Source organism: Schistocerca americana, chromosome 9, assembly GCF_021461395.2.
Source record: "Schistocerca americana isolate TAMUIC-IGC-003095 chromosome 9, iqSchAmer2.1, whole genome shotgun sequence".
Lineage (NCBI taxonomy): Eukaryota > Metazoa > Arthropoda > Insecta > Orthoptera > Acrididae > Schistocerca > Schistocerca americana.
In genome coordinates this window covers 27,416,769-27,440,854 of record NC_060127.1, presented here as the reverse complement: position 1 = coordinate 27,440,854, position 24,086 = coordinate 27,416,769, and the positions used below count along the sequence as shown (strand labels likewise).

Here is a 24,086-nt window from a genome sequence, read left to right as displayed (position 1 = left end):
CTCTCTGGAAACTCCTGCCAAAAGTGAGGTGTGTAAGTCTGACTCACAGTATGATGCATTATCTCACTTTTTAGAACTCTTTACTCGCAGAGGCTTAACGTTACTTTTCTCCAGTGTAACATCATTTTGATGGGAAATAGCGCAGGTAAGCGAGTTTTTACCCGAATCCCGCTTATTCCTAACAATTATTTTACGCCATGATGATAAGCAAAGCACAAGACCAGATGCTGTGTGTCGCGGGCCTGGACCTCATTGTCAGTTGCTTTGATTTTCATGTGGCCAGCTCTAAGTTGCTCTTTCCTGCATTAGTGAAGCAAACAAGCTCTTCATTTACATCGTCAATCATACTTCTTCAAACACTGTATACAAAGAAGATTTGCAAGCCAAAAATAAAACCAAGCTCTTCATTCATGTTGTCAATCATACTACTTCAAACATTGTATACGAAGTTGCTTTGCAAGCCAAAAATGAATTCCACATGTACAAAGTCTCAAGCACAGATATAAATAAATAACCCAGGCATATATGAGTTTCTCAACTTGTAATTAAATAAACACATACATTGTTTGTTTTAATTTTGGCATATACCCTTAGATGTTATGATGTATCCCCAGGCATAGAGGTATCCTCTGGCAGTATGGTGTACCCCAGTCGTATAGTACTGCTGCTTTAGTTTAACCAGTGATAGTACTACAGACTGGTTCCACTCAGGAGAATGAATGGATAGCTTCATCAACTAAAACACTAACAGGGTGGACCATATGAAAGAATAGTACATATTTCAACTGACAGTAAAACTACAGCTTGGTCTCACTTGAATAGAAAAAACATACAATTCACTCAATATGAAAAACTACAACAGACTTTCATTCAGCTGTCCTCACAGACTAGTTTTACTTGAAAGAAATAATTAATTAATAACAGTTCAACCGATACATAAAAATATAATAAAGTGACTCAGTCATTTTCATTTGTTGTTCCCATCACTACACATGGCAGCTGACATCCATCCACTTGTCTCGGCATGACAGACTGCCTTAATGCTAGCTGAGAAGACAAACCTACACATCATTTAAATTGACCCCCTCCCACATCTCTCTTCCTTCACAACAGAAAACACTGTATTACACATTACAGTCAATCGCCTACACCAGAAACTTAATACTGTACTCACTCAAGCATAGGACGACCCTGAATACATAATGACTCTGAATATACGACAACTCTGTATATATAACAATGCCCTTTTTCAAAGAGGCTCTATTAGAGAATTTTATTTTTAACATATTCCGACTAATCAAAATTACAAACTGTTTAATGGTATAAAGTATCTGCCTAAGAAAGTTAACATTATACCTATTTAAACTTTGGCAGCTTACTGATTCCATACGCTCTGACAATTAAAGGAGAAATAAACTAAACAAAAAGAAATGATTTGCAATAATTTTCATTTTCACTTCCTTCTTTGGTTACTGTTATGTCAATCTTCAGTGGTATTACAATTTTTAATAATAATAATAATAATAATAATAATAACAGCAATAATCTTGAAGTATGTCATTCTTGGTTGCAAATTGTTTCATCTATTATTGGCAATGATGCATTTCAACTTTGTGAGGTATCTTCAAATTAAGGTGGTGGTGTAAAACAATACTGTGAGGCATAGGTAAATGGGGGAAGGGGGGTAGTACGAGGCAAAGTTCCAGCCTGTGTAGCCATCTCTACAGCTAACATTAACTGTGAACTTACATAAGAAGTAATGTGGTTAGCCAACATCTATTCTTTAATGCCAGCATATTGCATTAAGATTAAAGAGCATTCACCTTTTGCTGAGCACCTAAAATTTGGTGGCCACCAACACTGAGGGATTTACCCATACTCCATAATCCCCACAAAGGAAAATAGCTAAATCTTTTAGAGGGAATTGAAATTCTTAAGCATTCCAGTGGAGAGAAAGATAGATTACTGAATTATCAATTGGTTAGCAGAAACCTGCTTCATTTTGATATTATGATAACCACAATACAGCCCCATCAACAGTTTTTTTTATCGTGTCTTTGCACTTATTTTATCACTATACCTGTACTAATTTAACCTTTATAATTTTACTGTTTACATAATTTATTGTTTACCGCATATGTAATTTAGCTGTGCAATCGCTTTTCTTAAGTACGTTGGTTAACCAATGCAATCAACCCTTAATGTCTGTTACTACAGTTGTATAACCCTGTCTTTATGGCTCTAGGTCTCTGTGGCAAGCTACGAGGCCTGACGTATTTTGTGTCCTCCACCGCATTATATTCACATTTCATCTGCTGTAAGGATAGTATTACACTATCATATTAGTTTGACAAAGAAATACGATCAAATATTCATCAAATTTCTTTGACAAAGCTATTTGACGTGGCGCTAAAAAGGGGTATTACATGTCGTTATATATTTCATGAAATTTCAAGACGGCTGACAACAACTCGTTATTATGCGCTGCAATTGCTAGTACCACAATTGCACTGTGTGTGTATTTGGAAGAAAAGCGGCAGGAAAAAAGGAAACATACTTGGATGAAGCCATAGATATTGCGTCAAGATAGTAAAAGCATTCTGCAAAATTTATTACAAGAGCTGCTAGTGGAGGAGGTAAAGTCATACACATAAATTACTTACGGATGGATGAGAGTGCACTTCAGTATTTGCTCAGTAAAGTGGCTTCTCATATTACAAAACAGAATACTCTCTTGAAATATGCTGTATGTGCAGAAGGCAGACAAACTGTGACAGTGGGATTTCTTGATACATGAGAGAGCTACTCTAGTTTACAATACAGCACTCGAATATCACATTGCACATTAACCAAATAATTCCAGAAATGTGCGAAGCGATTTATAAAGCAATGAATGGGGAATATGTGAAGGTAAATAAATGTTTAGTACACTACATGGACAATAAGAACTATTTTTATTTTTAAATAATTTAATTAATGGAATTAGTGTTCCAACAACAACAAAAATTAAAAAAAAAAGGACAAAACAGATGAAGCGATTTTTAACCTGTGGCATCCAGAGTTCAAAAATAAACAAAGTAGAATGGAAAGCTAAGTTAGAATTTTTTATTTTAGAGTGTGACCACATCCTCTATTCCGGCTTGCTGAAAAGATGCCTGGATGTTTCCAGATGTAGCTGTGATTGTGGACTTGAGGTCGCCTGCAGCATATTCCAGATGCCCATCAATACACAACTAATAGCACGCACTGTGCCCCTTGCGCGCTCCTCACCCTAGTCGAAGCAAGTTTAATAATAATAATAATAATAATAATAATAATAAAAAGAGTCGAAGGAACACTCCAACTTTGAAGCCATGTTTACAAACACACAACACACACATCAAATAGCTGTAGCAACATCAGCGCTCCAAGTGGTTGCATTTCATATCGCACTGAACAGAAGACAAACGACTTTTATGATCAAGTCTACAGCGAGGCCCTAGATTTGATCATATTTATTTGACGACAGGCGAGATTTGACAAAGTTCCCTATTACACCACCAAATTTCTTTGGCTAAAATATTTGACATATCGTCTTTGATAGTGTGATACCGGCCTAAGCAATGCTCAATGCTGTGTATGTTGGAACATGGTTGGCTCCATGTTATGTAAGCTCTTTTAAATATTTTTCTTGGTTTGCCATAGTTGCTCTTTCCAGTTCATATTGTAGTTATACTTTGGCATTTTAATCCCAGTTTTAGGTCCCTTATGATTTTATTTGCCTATTGATGATAGGACAATGGTGGACGGTATTCTCTTATAATCTTTATCTTCATGCCATATGCTGGCATTGAAGGACAGATGTGGGCTTATCAGACTACTACTTTCACAAGTTCACAATTATTGTTAGTTTAGAGGTGGCTACACAGCCTACGACTTTTGACTCCTACTACCACCATCCCACCTGCTTTTAATGTACCTATGGCTCACAATGTTATTTTACACTCCTACGTCAATCTGAAGATGTCCTACAAGGATGAAACACTTCATTGCCAATAAAAAAGATCAAACAATTTGCAACCAAGATTGTCTTATTTCAAGAAATTCATAACCAATTGCTGTACCAGTCACGCAGCATGTAATGGAACCAATTTTAATAATAATAATAATAATAATATCATCATAAACATCAGTAGATGTGCCATTATCTGGGATAACAGTTTAACCTAACAAATGAAAGGCAATAAAAAAAGGTCTATGTATTTCTAGGTATGAGCACCAATGAAATTTACAATCCTGGTTGTTACAAATATTTGGCTGTTTCTTCTAAATATGTCGAGATTTCCGAGGTGATGGTTAGGGTCGAAGTGACGTTTAGGTTGAGACCTCATAGCATGGCTGAAACTCTACATCTACATCTACATTTATACTCCGCAAGCCACCCAACGGTGTGTGGCGGAGGGCACTTTATGTGCCACTGTCATTACCTCTCTTTCCTGTTCCAGTCACGGGAAGAACAACTGCCGGAAAGCCTCTGTGCGAGCTTGAATCTCTCTAATCTGTCACAAATATTATGTTGATCTCCTCGGGAGGTATAATTAGGGGGAAGCAATATATTCGATACATCATCCAGAAACGCACCCTCTCGAAACCTGGACAGCAAGCTACACCGCGATGCAGAGTGCCTCTCTTGCAGAGTCTGCCACTTGAGTTTGCTAAACATCTCCGTAACGCTATCACGCTTACCAACCCTCTGATGAAACGCGCCGCACTTCTTTGGATCTTCTCTATATCCTCTGTCAATCTGACCTGGTATGGATCCCGCACTGATGAGTAATATTCAAGTATAGGTCGAACGAGTGTTTTGTAAGCCACCTCCTTTGTTGATGGACTACATTTTCTAAGGACTATCTCAATGAATCCCAACCTGGCACCCGCCTTACCAACAATTAATCTTATATGATCATTCCACTCCAAATCATTCCGTATGCATACTCCCAGATATTTTACAGAAGTAACTGTTACCAGTGTTTGATCCGCTATCATATAATCATACAATAAAGGATCCTTCTTTCTATGTATTCGCAATACATTACATTTGTCTATGTTAAGGGTCAGTTGCCGCTCCCTGCACAAAGTGCCTATCTGCTGCAGATCTTCCTGCATTTCGCTGCAATTTTCTAATGCTGCAACTGCTCTGTATACTACAGCATAATCTGCGAAAAGCCGCATGCTGCAAGTGAAACGAGCAGATATAAAAATAATGAAATCTCAGCTGTCACAAATATTATGTTGTTTCTTCCAAAGATGATGTTATGTCTTAGGCTGTGGTTAATGGTGCGATCTGAGAACAAATATGTATTGGGTTTCACAGCCATACTGACATGAAATCTGAAAATATTGTCCTTCACCTCTTCCTTCCAAACACTATCGGCCCGCTATTTTCTTTAGCAGGTGACACACCCCCTTTTTCCCCATCGTATCCCACAATGAGTGCTGAGAACATTGCTGCACAAAACACTGGCCCCATCTAGACTTTTACCATCTCCTGCAGGAATGTATACGTCTTGTTGAGCATTTGTTCAATTTCAAACGCAATTCAATTCCTACCACAAATGAAATAACAACTAGCTCAGGAAAGGATTTAGCTGCAATCTGTTTTTTTTTCATTGCTACTACAAAAATAGTGAAGTTTTTTCCTTTTGCTAGTGTGTAATATATTTTGGTAAAATTGACATTTATTTTCTCAGTGGGGCAAATTACTCAGTATTATTACTTAGTGACATCGTTCTCCAATCAATCCAGAAAAACAGTTAACAATAATTCACTGATGAAAGAATGGTGTCTATGTAGTGCAAGGAAGTTAGAATAGATTCTAACCTCCTTAATGCAGCATCACAGAGTTCGTCCGACTACGATCTTGTCGCATCCAACGAGCAATCTAGATGCTTAATGACACAAGAAAGGGGAGGATGGTCCGTTCAGTTAGCTATGTGGAGAAGGCTAACAGGGTATTTTGAAGGAGTTATGGAACTCTGTCAGAAATATACAAACAAATAGGCAAGACTTCGATAACTACAATCTTTAATTGCTTGTTAGAGCAAAACTGAATGGATGACCTCTATGAATGCACACTATCCCTGATTTTCTTACACTCATGGACAGAGGTACATGGCTAATTCAGAGATGCAAACACAGCCAGAACAAAACTACAAAAGTCCAGCCCTGGGTCTGACCTGCACGACGGTTCCACCTGGACACTTTTTGAACTGAACTTTCTCTCCAGGCACCTTCGTTAACGCTTTTATAGGCAGCATCAACCCCTTCTACGTTGGTGTCTGGCCACTGCCCTTCTGGGCCTCATATGTTACCATATAAGATTACTGTCAACGCTTGAGTTGCACTTCGCCATGTGACCTCACGTGATACCTCCTGAGACTTTTTACAGTCAACGCCAATCCTATGGCGTCCCCTTTGTATTATCAACCAAACTTACTCGTTCTGGCTTCTGTTCTACTGCCTGTTAGGCATTGCATATTTTAAATATGTGACACCTCCCCCCCCGTAGGGAAAAGTTTGTAAGCGCTGTCCTCAGTGACTACAAAAGTTTTGTACTATATTCTTACTTGTTTTATTCATTCCTTATAAGGGGAAGCATACACATTTGTTTTACTGCTCCAACATACGTAAATGCTCGCAGTTTTCTGCAATGATACATATAAATCAATCTTCTCTTGAAAAAGAACACATTTACATTTCACAGATTACATCAACGTTACAGTAGTATACATACATTTATCATGATTACACTTTTCTTCTCTCATAGTATAAGTATACATTTTCATTTTACAATTTACTTTTCTGGTTGGATGAGTATACACTTTTATTTTACAATCACTTCTACAATCAAATTCATCATTAATTACATTTTATACATTGTTGCACACTTTGTAACATGATTACAATTTCATTTGTTTGTATTATTATGTTTAGATTGTATCCCGATTTGAGCTGTATATCCATGACTTTTACCTAAAAATTTCCATTTCCCTCTACCTCGGAGCACAGTATCTGTGTATCTTCCTTTGTGACAGATGAAAGTAATGCCCTCATTCACAGGGCAACAAACAACCATTCATTATTACTTATTGGTGTCCATAGTCTTTCATTTTAATACTATTAACTTTCACATGGAATCCTTCAGAACTTCTCGCACTGGTTGCAGCATCTTCGTCTCACATCTCTCATGGTCATACATATACAAGAGAATGAGAACCTGTTTGCTTATTCTGAGGCCCTGACCTACTGTTTCACACTGCAACTGCTCGCTATTTAACTTCACCTATTTCCATTTCACGCATCAATTAGCACTAGCTCTTTCTCAGAGGTAATATACTTAAATAAACGCCTCGTTCCACCTACTTCTGATGGTAATGGTAGTAATCGGTAGAGGTTGTACACATTGTCCTTTACTAGTGAGATGTTCAGCACATAACGTAAGATGTTTCGAGCTATGAAAACATTCATATCAATAATTCTGATAAACTGATAACCGCTATCGCCCTTAAGTGCAACAGGGAACTGCTTATCCTTGATGTTGTCTTATCAGTTCTACATATTTCACGATCTGTACCGGATTGATCAGATGTGCTTCCAGAATGCCTTTCTGAGCGTTAACAATTGCTGATATTAACATACGGTATTCCTACTCTAGCTCATTGAATATCCCCATGAGTTGTATTAACTGTTCATTAACAGTGATCAAAATGACTGCTTTCTGCAACCATTTGTCAGTACTGTTCTCAAATTCTACTATGTCCCAGCTTGATGGTTTCATTCCGTGCATTTTTTGCTACTGAGTTTACAGTTTGGTTAAATCTAGTCAAAGTTGCTTTAACTATAGTCACTTGTTCCCTCGAAAGTCTGAGCAGCTGCTTCTTTTCTCCTTCTAAGATGTCTATCTTCGCCTTGAAGTATGTACCATCATATTCGTCTACGGTTCCGAAAATTTTTTTACTGAACTTGCACACAAGATCGCTTTTTCTTTAGACCAGTTTCATGGCGTGCTAATTGTCCAATTAGTTGCTGCACTTTTTCAATTTTTCCTATGATCCAATTTCATGCAAATTCTAAACTTTTACACACTGCTGCACTCATGTTCAGTAACGCTAATCTATCCTTACAATGCATAATTGCCTGCCTCGCGAGAGCCTTGATGTGTGCAAATTTTTTTCATTTCCATCAAGTAGTAATAATTCACAAAATTCCGTAGACACTGTAAATTTTCATTTGCCCCAGGTTACAGTAACACAGTCTGGGAGACATCTGGAACTTGGTTACTTGCATATGACGTTCTTGTCTGGTGTGCTCAATCCCTGTGAGCAGGAGGGTAACGCCGGCAATGCAGTACAACGCCAACATCTAGAATTACAAAAACTCCTTCAATCTATTGGCATGAACCATAAGATACTTTGTTTCACTTCAGGCAAATTACCACATTAGACCCCTTTGTTAGTACTACTGTGCACAGACCTCGCCAATGCATATCTAACTCATGCGATCTGCCTCTTCGTGTACTCTCATGAAACAACAGAACCTTATCCCACAATGAAATTCCTTAGGATTCTGCATTCTGTCATAGTATTGCTTGTTCTTTATTTTACATTGCACACTGTGCTCTCACACACACCAGTGCATTTCTTGTACGCACTCCTTTAGCCCCATCTCATAACCATCAAAATTATACCTCATTCCAGCTGGATCTTTCTGCAGTATCCCTGGAATATTACATTTTCTTCCAAATAACAACTCATGTGGCATACAGTCTGCCGTACTGTGAGGTTTCTTATTACATACAAAAACTGCAAATGGAACCCAACTGTCCCAATTTGTCAGCACTTCATTCACATAATGCCGTAATGTCTCTGTTAATGTTCGGTGCAACCTTTCTAACGCTCCGTTTGTTTGGCGGTGGTAGCTGATAGTCTGAATCTTTTCAATACACAGCAGTTTACACAGTCTTTTCATGATTCCACTCACGAAATTACTTCCCATATCACTTAACAATACTGACAGTATCCTGTACCTCTCAACTAGTACGCACGCTACTGTATCAGCATCTTGCCTGTCAATCACTTCAGCTATCATAAACTTCAGTTGGTAGAGCACTTGCCCGCAAAAGGCAAAGGTCCCGAGTTCGAGTCTCGGTCCGGCAGACAGTTTTAATCTGCCAGGAAGTTTCATAAGAATATACTTGTTTCCACTGTCCATCTGATTTAATGGACTTACTATATCAATATCACACCTTTCGAAAATGTTTTCAGGTGTTTTTGTGATTTTTAAAGGCATCTTTACGTTTTTCCGAGTGAGCTTGTTCTTTTGACAAATTTTGCACTTTTGTCTGTATTCCTCTATATCTTTTCTCATACAGTTCCACACATGGTACTTCTTTATTCGCTCATAGGTCCTTCCTACGTCCTGCTGTCCTCCAATGGGAGAAACTGTTTTAGTATTGTGCCTTTTTGCCTTCACTTATTTCTTCTGCCATTATCGGCTCAGCTGTCTCTCGTTTCCCGAAATACTTTTCTATACCACCGATAAAGTTTTCACACTTCTGAATATAATCTTTCACAATCCTCGGCTCAGCTGTTCATGTCCTGGTTCTTGTTGGCCGTGCCTCCTGCCCGTTCACTTGCGTCAACAGCCCTGTTGTCTTTCCCAACCTGTGGGTCCCTGACCTGCACTATGGCTTCCACGTCGTCTGCGTCCTGCCCTAGGCTGCTGTTGCCTTCCAGTCGCACACCCACCACTCTGACTTCTCTTATTTGTGATACCGCGTCACTGGTTCGGTTCCGTTTGCCACTCTTGTACAAGATTTGATAATCATACTCCTCCAACTTCAAACTAAACTTCATCGATCTGGATGAAGGATCTGATATACGACCTGGCAATGTCAGAGTTTTATGGTCAGTAAAAAAACTTTCTGCCAATTACAGACAGTTTCCAATATTTCACGGCCCAACAAATGGTCAACATCTTTCTTTCAATCGTACTGTACCCTCTTTCCACTTTGTTTAGCATCCTCGAGGTAAGGCACTTCCAATTTTTCCCTGATTCAACAGAGCTCTGATGCTTGACTGGCTACTGTCAGTCATAATTATGAAGTCCTTTTCAAAGTCTGGACACTGCAGTATACGTGGAGTTATCAGCTTCTCCTTCCAATACTGATAAGCATTCTCTTGCTCAACACCCCACATGTAAGGAACTTCTTTCTTCAGTAATTTGTATAGCAGCTTCGCGATTTTGCTGAAGTTGCTTACAAAATATTGGTAGTATCCCACAAGGCCTAGAAATGTCTTTAATTGCTTTGTTGTTCTGGGCTGTGGATACCACTTTATTACCTTGATCTTCTGTGGGTCCGGCCTCAAGCGTTCAGCCGATATAACAGCCCAAGTAGCACCCTTCTTTTCGTAAAAATTCGCCCTTATCCAACTGTAACTTTAAATTGTGGAGCGTCAGTGGTTCAAATACATCTGCCAGTTGCACACTGTGTTCTTCTGAGGAGGAGCCGAATATGAACATTCCGTCCAGGTAGATGAACAGCTTATCACCTTGCAACCCTGTCATAATGGAGTTCATCAATATCTAGAACGTACTTGGAGCTGTTTTGAGTCCCATGGGCATTCTTTTGTACTCATAATGCTCATACGGCATCCTGAAAGCCATCTTCTCTCGATCCTGTTCGTCTAATAAAACCTGATAATAGCCCTTTGCGACATCCAGGGTTGAGACATACTTCATGTTTCCAAGACCATCAAGAATTTCGTCTATTCTTGGTAATGGATAAACTGAATTTAGGGAGATCTCATTCAGTCACCTGTAGTCTGCGACTATTCGCCACTTTTGCTTTCCACTAGCATCTTTTTTTTTAGGCAAAATTATTAACGGAAAGCTCCACCCACACTTGCTTAGTACTATAATGTCATCATCTAACATTTTCTCAATTTCACATTGGAGTATCTCCTTTTGTACTTACGGCATTCTATAGGGTCATGAGCATATCACCCAACCTTCCACTTCTGGCAGCAGTTTACTTTCATGCCTGATACCATCAGTATACGACAATTTGTCTCCTACAAAATGGAAAATATCACTGTATATGGTGCATAGCTCTATAACTGCTGCCCTCTCTTCGGCATTCAAATGGCTTACTCGAATATTTTTCTTTAGAACCCTTATTCTCGCCTTCAGCTGTGGCTTACTTTTAATGATATGATCCACTCTGAGGGATTCTCTCAACAATTCCTGCTTTAGAGCTACTTTGACTACTACGTGTGGGCATTCTATTGATACACACTTCTCTGTAGTGTTCACCACATTTATTAGATATTTTCCCGATTCTGCTTTTATCAAAGCCTCTAGTAGATACACGCCTTTTGTGATCTCCTGTTTTGGAATGACAGCCTTCCTCATTCCATTCGCTTCTGTTTTTATCCAACACACCCATTCCTCTCGGGGTCCAATTGTTATCGTTGAAATTCGGTTAACATTTGGTTTCCACCCTTTTCGCTTCTCTCTGGCAATCCCTGCTGCCTATCACTGTTGTGTTTCAACTGCTAATGACTTTCTGTAAAAACTCACTCTCACCTCTTCACGTGTTTCTCACTTCATGCTTAAGCCTTTGTCGAAAGAGCCTCCCCTCTCTTTTGAAGTTTCTGTGCGGAGCTCACCCAGTGACTCCATCTTCATCTTGTGATGCATCTTTTGCTCAGCGTCTACACTTTTTCAGAAAGATCCTTGTCTTTCCTGCACTTCCATGATTGTATTGGCAATTCCTAGTCTTCTAATACCTAATTGAACTGTGCAGAGCTCACACTCTTGCTATGCCTTAATTTCCGATCCATTCCCCTTGAGAAAGTCTCGGCCCACCAACTAATCAAAAGGAAGATCTTCCCCAATTACGTGGAACAATGCCTCAATTGCATTCCACTTCCCATTTGTAATCTGAGGTTTACAGTGCCTTCTGCCCTTGCAACCACATTAGTGATTCCCCGAATCCTAATATGTTCAGCTGCATTACATTTTCCACCATTTTTCAGACTACTTTTCCAAACTAGGCTTATCTGTGTCCCGCTATCAATGACAAACCTCAGGTAATCATTAATACCTGTGTCACAGTCCACTTTTACAAACTCATTTTTGCTTTTGCAGTCAACTATTAATATCTTCCCAGGCAGGATGTAAGGTGACTGCTTCCTTACGCCCTTTCTTAGTTTTCCAGGCTCTTACCTTTCCTATATGCATTCTGTGCATGGCAAGCACTCTCTGGACAGTCTCTCACGTTATGACCTTCTCTTTGACATTTTAAGCAGGTTACAGATTCATTCTGCACACGTGGGCCCCTGCAACTTGGCAAATTGCATTGTAAACATTTCACTAACGTTTCATTACTCTCACTCGGTCAGTTTCCTTGCAATTCCCTGGTGCAACCAGTCCTGCTTTTCGTATTACTTTATCGCTACAATGATCTTGCATCACATGGCCTGTCTTCCCGCGCTTGAAGCACTTCGAGGCCTTCTTTTCATTTTGTGGCGTGGCACCACTGTCTCGGGCACTCATCTTTTCTCGGGAAGAGGCTATTGCACTCTCCTCTGCCAGAGTGATCTCTATAGCCTCTGCTATCATTAACTGTTCACTGCATGCTCACACTATGGTCTTTACCCTATTGTCATAAATGCCCTGGATAAACACAGTCTGGTTTAATTTCCAGACAAAAGCAAGGCTATCTTCTAATTCTGATTCTTTCATGGTACCTCTAATAGCTTCCCTGAAGTGGTGTTGCATTGTATCCAATCTTAAGCCCCACTATGCTATACTTTCCTCAAGTTCTTGCTGACTTCAAATCGACTGGCAAGCATGGTAATCAAGTGTCCTTTTGTTGCCATAGTTTTCTACAAATACGGCTCGCACATCTCACCAAGTGGCTCTTATGTCTCTAACTAACAACTTGCTGCATGCTGAACCCACTAGCTTAGTTTCAACAAACTTCAAAAAGTATGATGCAGCTCTGAGTCAATAAGAACAATGCTAAATCACAGTTATTGAGGAACTCATTTAGAGTCTTCTTAATGACGTCGAAAGATTGAGGTGTTAATTTTAGCACATCCAACAAATTAACAAAATGCCTAGTGGGTTGCTCATGTCCGTCAGTGCCTGTGCTTGAAAAATTATCGCTGTCACGTGACATGCCTGCTAATTTTTGTTTCATTCACCACGGAATTTTTTACTGCCACCTTTCCTCTACGAAGTGTTGATCTTGTGCTACCAGCTGTCGTCACTGCTGCAGTTGCTGTTGATGTGTGCCTTCCACTGTTTTGCACCGCCGTCTGCAACCTTGGGTGTGTCTCTGCACTGCCGCCGCTGTGGCCTGCCCCATGCTGTGTGTTGCCCACCCCGTTGTCCGTCGTCACTGTTGTCACTGCACTGCCTCTGTGTCGCCTGCTACCCCGCACTGCCTACCGTGGCTGCCGCTGTGCTGGTCGCTCTCACGCTGTTGTCCGCGACCTGGTGCCGCCTTCTGCAACTGATGGTGCCCCTGTGTACCATCCGTGACCTCATGCTACTGTCAGCCACCCCTGGCCACCAGCTGGGATGTCCGCTTCGACCCCGGGCACCATTCGTGTGCTGCTACTGAGGCTGCACAACTTTGTCCCGGCCTCTTCTTCTTTCCTCATCAGGCACCATCTGTACCTTGGCTTCCTCTTCTTCTGGAGAGCTCATTTGCTCCCCTGGCTCTGTCACTGGCTTGCATACGGGTTATCTAAGTAATACAAAAGCGGATTCTCAAAGCTGTTCCATCATTTTGCGTGACACTAGGCTGAGCAGGATCGAAATTTCCAAGAAAGTGATCTATTCCTATAACTTGTGGCATGGCAGTTGCATACTTATCCACAACAAACACCCCACATCTGACACCAAATTTGTAATGTTGATCCCCAAGAGCAGTCCAAGATGCCTAATGACATAAGGAAGGGGAGGACGGTTCGTCCAGTTAGCTACATGGAGAAGGCAAACAGGATATTTGAAGGAGTTATGGAACTCAGTCGGAAATATATAAACAAATAGGCAAGACTTGGATAACTACAATCTTTCATTGCTCATTCGAGCAAAACTGAACAAGTGACTCTTGAATGTACACTATTCCTGATTGTCCTACACCCAGCGACAGAGGTACACAGCTAATTCAGAGATGCGAACAGAGCCACAGTGAAACGACAGAAGACCAGCCTCGGGCCTGACCTGCATGGAGACATTTCCTGGACCACTTTCTGAACTGAACTCTCTCTCCAGGCACCGCCGCTACCGCCTTTATACGCAGCGTCGACCCCTTCCACGTTGGTGTCTGGCCACCGCCCTTCTGGCCATTGTATGCCACCATATAAGATTACCACCAACGCTTGAGTTGCACCACGCACTCCACCATGTGACCTCACATGATACCTCATAAGTCTACGTCACTTTTCTGGTCAACGACCATCCTGTGGCATCACCAATGTATTCTCATTAGCTTACTCGTTCTGTCTTCTGTTCTACCGCCTATCAAGTGTTGCATATTTTAAATATGCCACAATCTTCGGCCTGCGTGGCAGGGGCAGCACGTGGTAATCTATGTTACGCAGCAGATGAACAACAGTTGGCCGCAGCACTTGCTCGTCTCACACGGAGTTAAATAAAAAGAAACCAAATCCTTGTGAAAGAAAGAATTAAATATATTAAATAATAGTCCATTCAAAAAAAATCACAAACAAATCAGACATTGCTTGTGATTGCACCAGTGACAGGAGTATGAATGTTGGCGTCAGCAATTTTGTGAAACGACTGAACCTTGACAAACTCTTCAAAATAAATGTTCATGTGATCTCACATAAATATGAGTCCTAAAGTAATCTATTACACAATGTAAAAAGATTGACCTCAGCAATAACAGTTTAATGTGTCAATGTAAGACAATGTTGTATTTTTTGAATGATAAATTTTGGAGGAAACCTCATCTTAAACTCAGATAAATAGAGCATTTAAAGCCATCTAACAGGTCAGCCACATTATCAAACCAAACACTTGTGCCAGGCCACTGCAGTGACACAAAATCATTGACGCAAATGGTAACACTCCTACCACTGGTGCAATCACAGGTAGTGTCACATTTAGCCATGTTCTGTATCTGTATGGCCAAATTGCTAGGTAATCTGCTTTAGTGAACTATTAATTGTTAAGTTTTTCTTTCACAAGGACTGGGTGTAGCACAATCTTATCACAAACAGCTTATATTGTGTGGTATTTCCAAATGACAGACACAGTGTGTAATCTTTTCTTAGATAACGAATTTAGATGGCATTACTCCTACCTGCTTTGTGCAGCTGTGCTGAAATCCTAGCAATTTGCAAATCTGAGCATGGAGAATCTACCTAGAACACTTGATGCCAATTTGACTTTCTTCGGATGCCGTCTTCGTGATGTCGCAATTTTAACGGCACGTAGTGTACACTACAGACAGTTTTGACCAGGCAATACAATAGCAAAGCTCAAGCTACTGTGACTGTGACAGCAACTGCAGTATAGACAATCCACACGATTACTGCAATGCTCAGTATGGTGATTGGAAACCCAGGATTCAAGGCTGGTTGGCTGATTCGGGGGAGGGGACCAAACAGCAAGGTCATCAGTCCCATTGGATTATGGAAAGATAGGGAAGGTTGGTTGGTTGGTTTAAAAGAAGGGGGAAGGGACCAAACCATAAGGTCATCGGTCCCTTGTTCCTAACAAAACAATGCCACAAGTGTGAGAATAAAACAGACGAGACATATAACACAAAACGGAAAGAAAGAAAAAACCGCAAAAATGAAGGAAAGGCAATGAACCCTAAAAGGACAAGAAAACAACAGACGCTAGAAACAGGAGAGAGTAAAACAAGAAAGCAGATTACAGCGCCTGGCTGACCACGAGAATAAAAAGGAGAAGGCAGCCACTCTGCAACACATTAAAACTTCCACCCTAGAAGCACTAGGGTGAAGACACAGAGGGACAAAGGACATGCGCTAAAACCTACGTAGAAGTATAAAACCCACTCTCACGGATGAAACTAAAAACTAAAGCTGCTGCTGAGGCATCGTCGCCCAACATCGAAGGTAGGGAGATGGGAAAGTTGAAAATCCACCAAAGAGCGGCTAAAAGTGGGCAGTCCAGCAAGAGGTGGACGACTGTCATTTGAGAGTCACAGCGACACATAGGTGGGTCCTCGTGACAGAGTAGGTGACCATGCATTAGCCATGTGTGGCCAATGCGGAGCCGGCAGAGGACAACTGATTTCCCGCGAGAGGGCCGCATGGAAGACTTCCACACATTCGTCGCCTCCTTAATGATACGCAGCTTGTTGTGCATACTGTTATGCCATTCTGTCTCCCAAAGCCTGAAAACACTTGGGCGTAAGACAGAACACAGATCAGCTTCGGAGATGCCCATCTCCAGAAGTGATTTCCGTGTCGCCTGTTTGGCCAGCCTGTCGGCAAGTTCGTTGCCTGGGATTCCAACGTGTTCAGGGATCCACACAACACCACGGAACGACGGGACCATTCCAGGGCATAGATGGACTCCTGGGTGGATGCTACCAGAGGATGGCGAGGGTAGCACTGGTCTATAGCTTGTAGGCTGTTCAATGAGTCAGTACACAGCAGAAATGATGCGCCAGGGCACAAGCGGATGTGCTCAACAGTACAAGATATGGCAACCAGCTCTGCAGTGAAAACACTACAGCCATCTAGCAAGGAGTGATGTTCAATATGTCCTCCATGAACATACGCAAAGCCTACATGACCATCAGTCATCAAGCCATTGGTGTAAACCACTTCAGAGCCCCGGGACATGTCAAGAATCGAGAGGAAGTGACGCCGGAGAGCCGCAGGGTTAACTGAGTCCTTAGGGCCATGTGAAAGGTCCAGACGAAGCTAAGGCCAAGGCGTACGTGATCGGACCACAAGTAGAGGTGGTAAAGGGAAGGACTCCAGTTCAGAGAGAAGGGACTGCACGCAAACCGCAATTGTTTTGTAATTCGGATGCTCAGGAGAACTATGAATATAAGCAACATAACTGGTGAGCAGTTGTGCACATCTCATCTGCAATGGAGGGACCCCAGCCTCTACCAGTACACTGGACAACACACTCGTCCTAAAAGCTTCTGTCACTAGTGGAACGGAATGGTGGGGAAGGAAGATGGCCATACCCTGTCAAAGGTCTATCACTGTCACAGTCCTATTGGACAATAGCACTGGTCCTGTCATGAATGAGAAATATGCAAAGTGTAAGTAGAGCAGTAATTTTACAGACAATGCAGAGCTCCAAGTGGTTAAATATTAACATGTTACACCTAAGTCCCAGTTTAACACTAAAAAAGTGTTTTTATATCCTCTGATGCTGTCTTAACACCTCCAGGTATAGTGATATTGTGTTGCAACTGATATTAATAAACTCTGAAAAGTAATAAACTCTAGAAACAATTTGCACTGTATGTATCAAAATGTTAAGAAAACTGTCAAGTACTCACCAAATTCAAAAGGATAATTGTCCATCATTTGTAAACCACTAATTACAAGCAGATCTGGCTCAAAGCTGTCCAGAACTTCATCAAAGCCTTCCATTGAGCTCAATGTTGGATTTGTCACATCATTGTGGACAATAAACCTACAAATAGAGACAACAAATTTCACTTGTTACTGTATGTTAATAACAAATCAAAGGAAATTGGAATTTTTGGATGAATAAGAACTTAATAACAAAATATATTCGTGGAATTTCCGATACAAGCACGCCACATAATACTGTTTACCTACACTGCTAACACTACATTATCCTTAAGAGAATCTGTGTTGCCAAATTAAATATCAAACTAGTTCGTATTCATCAAGAACACCAACTTTCTCATTGATCCACTCAAAATATTACACTATTTTTTATAAATTAAATAGGAAAAACCATAACTGACTATTAAAAACATCTATAACAGAAAAAGATCATCCCTCAATCAAGCAATGTGTGCACCTGGAGCAATGCAATCTCATTTTCAAGCTGAGTGTTGCTAGAGAAAGCCACACAGCTAGTACACTCCGTTATGTCTAACAATTAGAACTCAATGCTCATAACATACTTTTAGTTAATAAATTATTTTCTTTCTCATTTTCATTAATCACAAAATACATTCATGGTTTTATACCTTTATATTCCTATTCTGTGATGGCATGTACTACACTTGGCTGGGCTATACTCCAAGGACAACAAAGCAGGAATAGGCTAACTGGAAATAACAGAGTATTTCACCACTAAGCAATATGTATGCTCATATTTTCCTTCACTCCTCCACTTGCCTGTTTATATTCTACCTCATTCATTCTCTCCCTGTCTTTTTGTCAGCATACCTTCTTTCCAGTAAACTCTTTTTACCACTTGCAATCAACGGAATATAAACAATTATATCTAGGTAGATCACATCTCACTGAATAATGTGATGCATGCATATAGTCTTTTTTCCTATGTGATGAGTATTGACTCATACCTTCCCAGCATTTCACAATAGTGGAACTCCAGGACAGGACTGGGGCACATTCAATCCTTCCTCAATCTGAGGTGGGAAACCAAATATATCACTCTTATAGAGTACAAAAATTGTCTTGATGCAACATACCTACTCCACATGGAGATGCAGCAATTACAGAAGTCCAATCTGCCCATTTCCATACTCAAATAGTGGGGTCACAAAGTATGATCGAGCCAAGTGGTGGCAGAATACAGCAATAATTGCCACAGCCTTTGCTTGCCACATAATATATGGGGTCCCACAGAGATGGGCACTGAACCCATTTCTCTTGCTAACATACATACTGCAAATATCCTTACAATTTAAAGGATGGTTCACTAACTACAACAGTTGTTGATGATGCGAGCATACTAATCTAGAGTACAAACTCAGCCCCACCAATCACAGTTCAGATCAGCCCCACCAATCACAGTTCAGATGATATCAAACAGGCCTACAACTGGTTCACAGCACACAGTTCGAGAAATAATGTCACAAGGAATTACATTATGCAACTTCCAACATGAAAAAATTACCTGTTTTCACCAGAAACAGACATTAATGGTCACTCACTAAATGAAAAGCTATGTGTAAAATTCCTTAGGGTGTAAATGAATGAGTGAAATTGGAGTCAACACAATATTTTTCAAGAGGCTCGATAGTGAAATTGGGGCAGCTTTGTAGAGTTACTATGCCCCGATGGAAGACATTCTCAATGACTTTACTCTCCTATAACTCATTTTTCTACTGAAATATCTGACCATTTCAGCTGCAAGCTGTGTGGTGAATGGAAAAACTGACACCGAAGTTGGGAGGAGAGAAAGTGACTCGTGCTTCATGAATTGCCTTGCCGTAACTGCCACCAGTTGTTACCTGTCCATCACAGGCAAGCATTGCATAATTGTATAACTGCACTGGAAACACTGCAGGGGTCTGCTACACACAACCACACTTACAGAGAGAGACTGCTTTAAGGCAACCTGACAAATTAGTAAAGTCAAAATTTATAACAACAGTCCCTCCTCCCATCCCCAAGCATGTCAATGACTTGCTTCACAATATTTCTGAAGTCTGTTTTCCCTTCATCCCACCATCCCTTAAGAAATAATCAGATCTTCAAAAATTTTGCTTAAGGGAATAAGGAACACAGAAGTCCCCTATCCATCTGCATTTAAGAAGCAATTTGATGTGTTCAGCTGTCATTTCAATGATAAACAGTCACATTTACAATTCAAGTGTTTGATAATGGAAAATCCAGGATGGAACGCAAAAATATTACGAAAAGGATAGCTACTGCTTACCACATAGCAGAGATGCAACAATAAGACTATCAGAAAATAAGCTTTCGGCCAACAAGGCCTTCATCAGAGATAGAAAACACACACACACACACACACAAACAAGATCACAGTCTCTGGCTGCTGAAGCTTTTTGTTGGATGTATCTGTGACTCAGCATCTCTGCTAGACGACGAGTAGCCGCTATCCTTTTCATTAATATTGTTAGATTCTAGGGTTTAGGCTGATCTGAATACTGAAGGATGACGTATTTGAATATCCCTTTTCATTCTATTTGTAACGAATGCATTTTGATGATGTTAATACTCAAAGCCAAATTGTAGGGGCGAACAAGCTTGATTACCTTGTGCAGGGCCTGCTGTGCAACGGAGAGCTGGGATGCTGACTGGCAATAGCTGATTGACAACCTGCTGCCTGTAATCTGCCTCTTCCCTCCCTTTGGTGCAGCACACACAGGAGTGACATGACATGGTGTGGACATCTGGTGATGGCATGGCACTGACAAGACTTTACATTAAACACTAAATTATCTTGAATTTCCACACTTTAAATGAATTAAAATAACAGTGTGCCACTTTACTGTCTCCATTATGTGTCACTTACAAGTGCCACTCGTGGATACAGATGGACATGGTGTGGGCCACAAAGTGATGTGTTGTGTAGCTGCTACATACCGTGCTTCGCTTGTTAACATGGACATGGCTCAAAACAGCTAGCTACCTGTCCCATCACGCCATCCCCAAACATCCACACCACACCAGTGCATACTGCCTTATCCGACACAAGTTCTCTGAATTGTTCTCTACCCTTAACACTTTCTGTGGTCACATAATCCTCTTGTTCTCTGTACTAGTCCATGTTCCCAACACATTTCCTAAATGGAGACCCCGTCCCCTCCCCCACTCCCACCCTCCAGACTTCTGACTTGGGTTGAGTTTAATGCATTTTATATTTCTAACCAAGAAAACACTGTGTCTGAAACAAACACACACACACACACACACACACACACACACACACACAAATGCTTTCCACAATTAGATGGAGTTTAAAATCGTTGAGAGGTTATTCTATGTTGGAAATTTCATCATTTTTATTTAAGGTTAAAGGATACAGTAATGACACATGATCTGCAGTCACTGCATAGTTACAGAAATTAAATTGTCAGCCATCAATGTAAATTCTAATTTAATGTTGCTTTGGAACTTCAAAAATAGTGTGCAGATATGAACATACAAAAAGCATAAAACTGGGAAACCATCTGCAAGAATATGACTATACCAAAGCAGAAACACCTCCACTGAATCTTTCCTGCAGAAAATGATTACATTAAAAAAATTCACAGTATATGTTACACTGTAAGAAACACACAGGAGTGTTGGAGATTTTAAAGTACCATGCTCCCTATTACTCACATCCGCACAAAATATTGTGGGATTGGACAGCTATGACACTTGGAAATGTAAATATCATATTAATGTATGTAGGGTTAGTTTATAAAACATGAATAACTAATTCCATTAATTTCTGATGAAACCCACTGATTACAATATATACATAACTAGTCACCAACATTGCATTTACCTGTTTGCTCTAGGTGAAGAGTACTTTCCCCACACCTCTCCTGCTTTGTACTCCAGAATCAAATGGACATCATCTCTCGATATTTCCCCTCCATAAACTGCAACAATTAGATAATCACAAAATGTTGTTACTGAAAGAAGCATTATACACATTAACACTTATTGTGTGTTTCAGTCTGTCCATAACACTGACATTTATAGCCAAGGATGAGATTTATAACATATGGTTGCACTTTATGGTGGAGAAAACTCACTTCAATACACTAAGTGTGAGACAGAGAGATAGAGATAGAGAGAGAGAGAGAGAGAGAGAGAGAGAGAGAGAGGTGTGGCAGTTGGCACACACACTACCAGGCATTGTCAGTTTGCATGATCTGGAGTCACTACTGCTAGGTCAACTAACGAGTGTGTCCTGGTACATCAACAGCACATGATGGTCTGGATGGTGAACCATCCAAGTGCTAACTGCACCCAATGGGAACCAGTGTATCAACCATGGCACAGTCACTCCTACCTCAATATACACTGGGTGGGAACAACAACAACAACAACAACAACGAAGTGAATCAAAAGTTATAATAAAGGTGTTTATTTCTCTCAGCTTGCCATCCAGCAGTTTTATTACATTTCTCAGTTCCTTAAGATGTTCTTCAGCACATTCCTTTTTAAGTTTATTTGCATCAACAGAATGTCACGGCAGGACATGTCACTTTTGCTGTAGTGAAGCATACTGTATTTCTCAACCATGAAACCATATTCAACCAAGTTGTCACATTTAAGATGGTGTTCTGCTTGCTGGGATGTTGGTGGTTCATTAAGGAGAGTGCCATTTCCAAACCTCTTTACATACTGGTGATCTTTCACCTATGCCTCTTACGCCATTCAAATATAAAATGGGGATGCCTTCTCATATGCCTTTTACTGCTGAATGCGCATCTGGGTACATATCATGATCTGTTATTGGCTGGTTAGGTAATTGGTGGGTACACAAAAGGCAAAGGTATGCAATGAAATGTTTTTGACAGTGTTCGGTTAGTATGTATGTACTACTGAATGTCTTCAGCATCATCCATTTGCTTTGTTAGGTTTTGATCTGGAGGCAGTAAATTAAAGAAAGTTTAGAGCAAATGCATGCAGCATGTTTCAGTGCAAATGTTTCACAATGAAGTAGTGCACAAACTTGTTAGCACTACAATTTATCTGACAGTACCATGAGCATGAGTGATTATGGGATCCGGTTGATGATAAATATCAGCATAAAGTAAAGAAATACAGGATGGCTACTGTGGGAAGGAAGGTGGTGTCAAGAAGCTCCTACTAAATTAAAGGTGGGGATGTGGGGGCAGCACATGATAATAATGACTTTTCCTTTGTATCACTGAGCTATACTAGCCATAGGCAGTAGTTTAACTGCAGTTTTTGAACATAAGTAATTTATATGGAATAATATTCATATAATTAACACACTTTCAGATATTAAGTACTTTAAAATTTGTGATTTATAAAACTCTCAACAAATTCAACTTCAAGGCAAAGTTACAAATACAGAATTACTAGATTTTTGAAATTCTTGACATGCCCTGAGACTTCCCCGATTTTTCCATGTAAAATGTAATTCCTTGAGACTTCCAGATTTTCCAGAAGGATTGTCACCCTTGAAATAAGACAGGTGATGTAAGGTAATCGTGTGTCAGTCTACATAAAAATCAACTAAAGGTTTTGACATCCCAGTGTCAAATATTTAACTTTATTGTCTATTTTAAGTAGCCATGGAATATATAAAAAATGCAAAATTTCATGCTGTTTTGAAGCTGAAGTTGAGTCTAGTATCACTTCAGCTTTAATTTGAAATGGTGTAACATTTGTCAATTTTACTAAAATGTAAAAAAAAAATTCGAAAAAAATATTAGTTCTACTAAAAATGTTTTTTTCCCCCGTGTGTGTGTGTGTGTGTGTGTGTGTGTGTGTGTGTCTGCAAGCTGTGGGTGGTGGAAAACTGGGTTCTTGAGAAATAAAATTTAGGTCATTATACTAGACAAGGTTTTAGTAATGAACTATGGCATCCACACTTTCCTTTACAAAGAAGCAGAGGAATAATTGAATTGAATTGTTTAACAAACATGCTACAGTACAGGTGACAAGCTATTTCAATCAAAAAATTTATCAAATATAAAGAGCTTAAGGACAATTTTAATAACCACTGTCTGCATTTTTGTTAGGAGAGTTTTAAGTAGTCTTTTTCTACCACAGAGGATAGAAATAAAAAAGATGCACACAGCTATCACTCGAACTATGTTATTTGATGTTACACACGCCAGAGGCCTGGAAGTGTGGTGTAGCACAGGCACCAACAGTATGGTACACTTTTGGTGCCTAAACTGCACCACGATTCCAGCCGTGCGGTGTGGGCCTCCACTCAGTTGTGATTGGCATTCCTAACGTGCGGCTGTCTGGCAGTGGACAGTTTCCACCAATATGCACTGACTGGAGCTCTTGCACTGACTGGCCTGACAGCATGTTGTGTGTTACCAATAATTTCGTACACTTGAAAGTGGGATTTTAAAATTCCAAAACTGGCCATGGTTTGAATAAATAATTAGAACA

At 40.3% G+C, this 24,086-nt stretch overlaps 1 protein-coding gene across 1 annotated transcript in view; it reads right to left on the bottom strand.

Annotated features, from left to right (window-relative positions):
* LOC124551001 (ADP-dependent glucokinase) overlaps window positions 1–24,086 on the bottom strand; it is an 89,936-nt gene that overhangs the window by 36,522 nt on the left and 29,328 nt on the right. The window contains exons 3-4 of the mRNA XM_047125837.1: window positions 21,484–21,580; window positions 17,576–17,712 (exon numbers count right to left, since the gene is read on the bottom strand). Of these exons, the coding sequence (XP_046981793.1) occupies window positions 17,576–17,712; window positions 21,484–21,580 (234 nt within the window). The remainder of the gene's footprint in view (window positions 1–17,575; window positions 17,713–21,483; window positions 21,581–24,086) is intronic.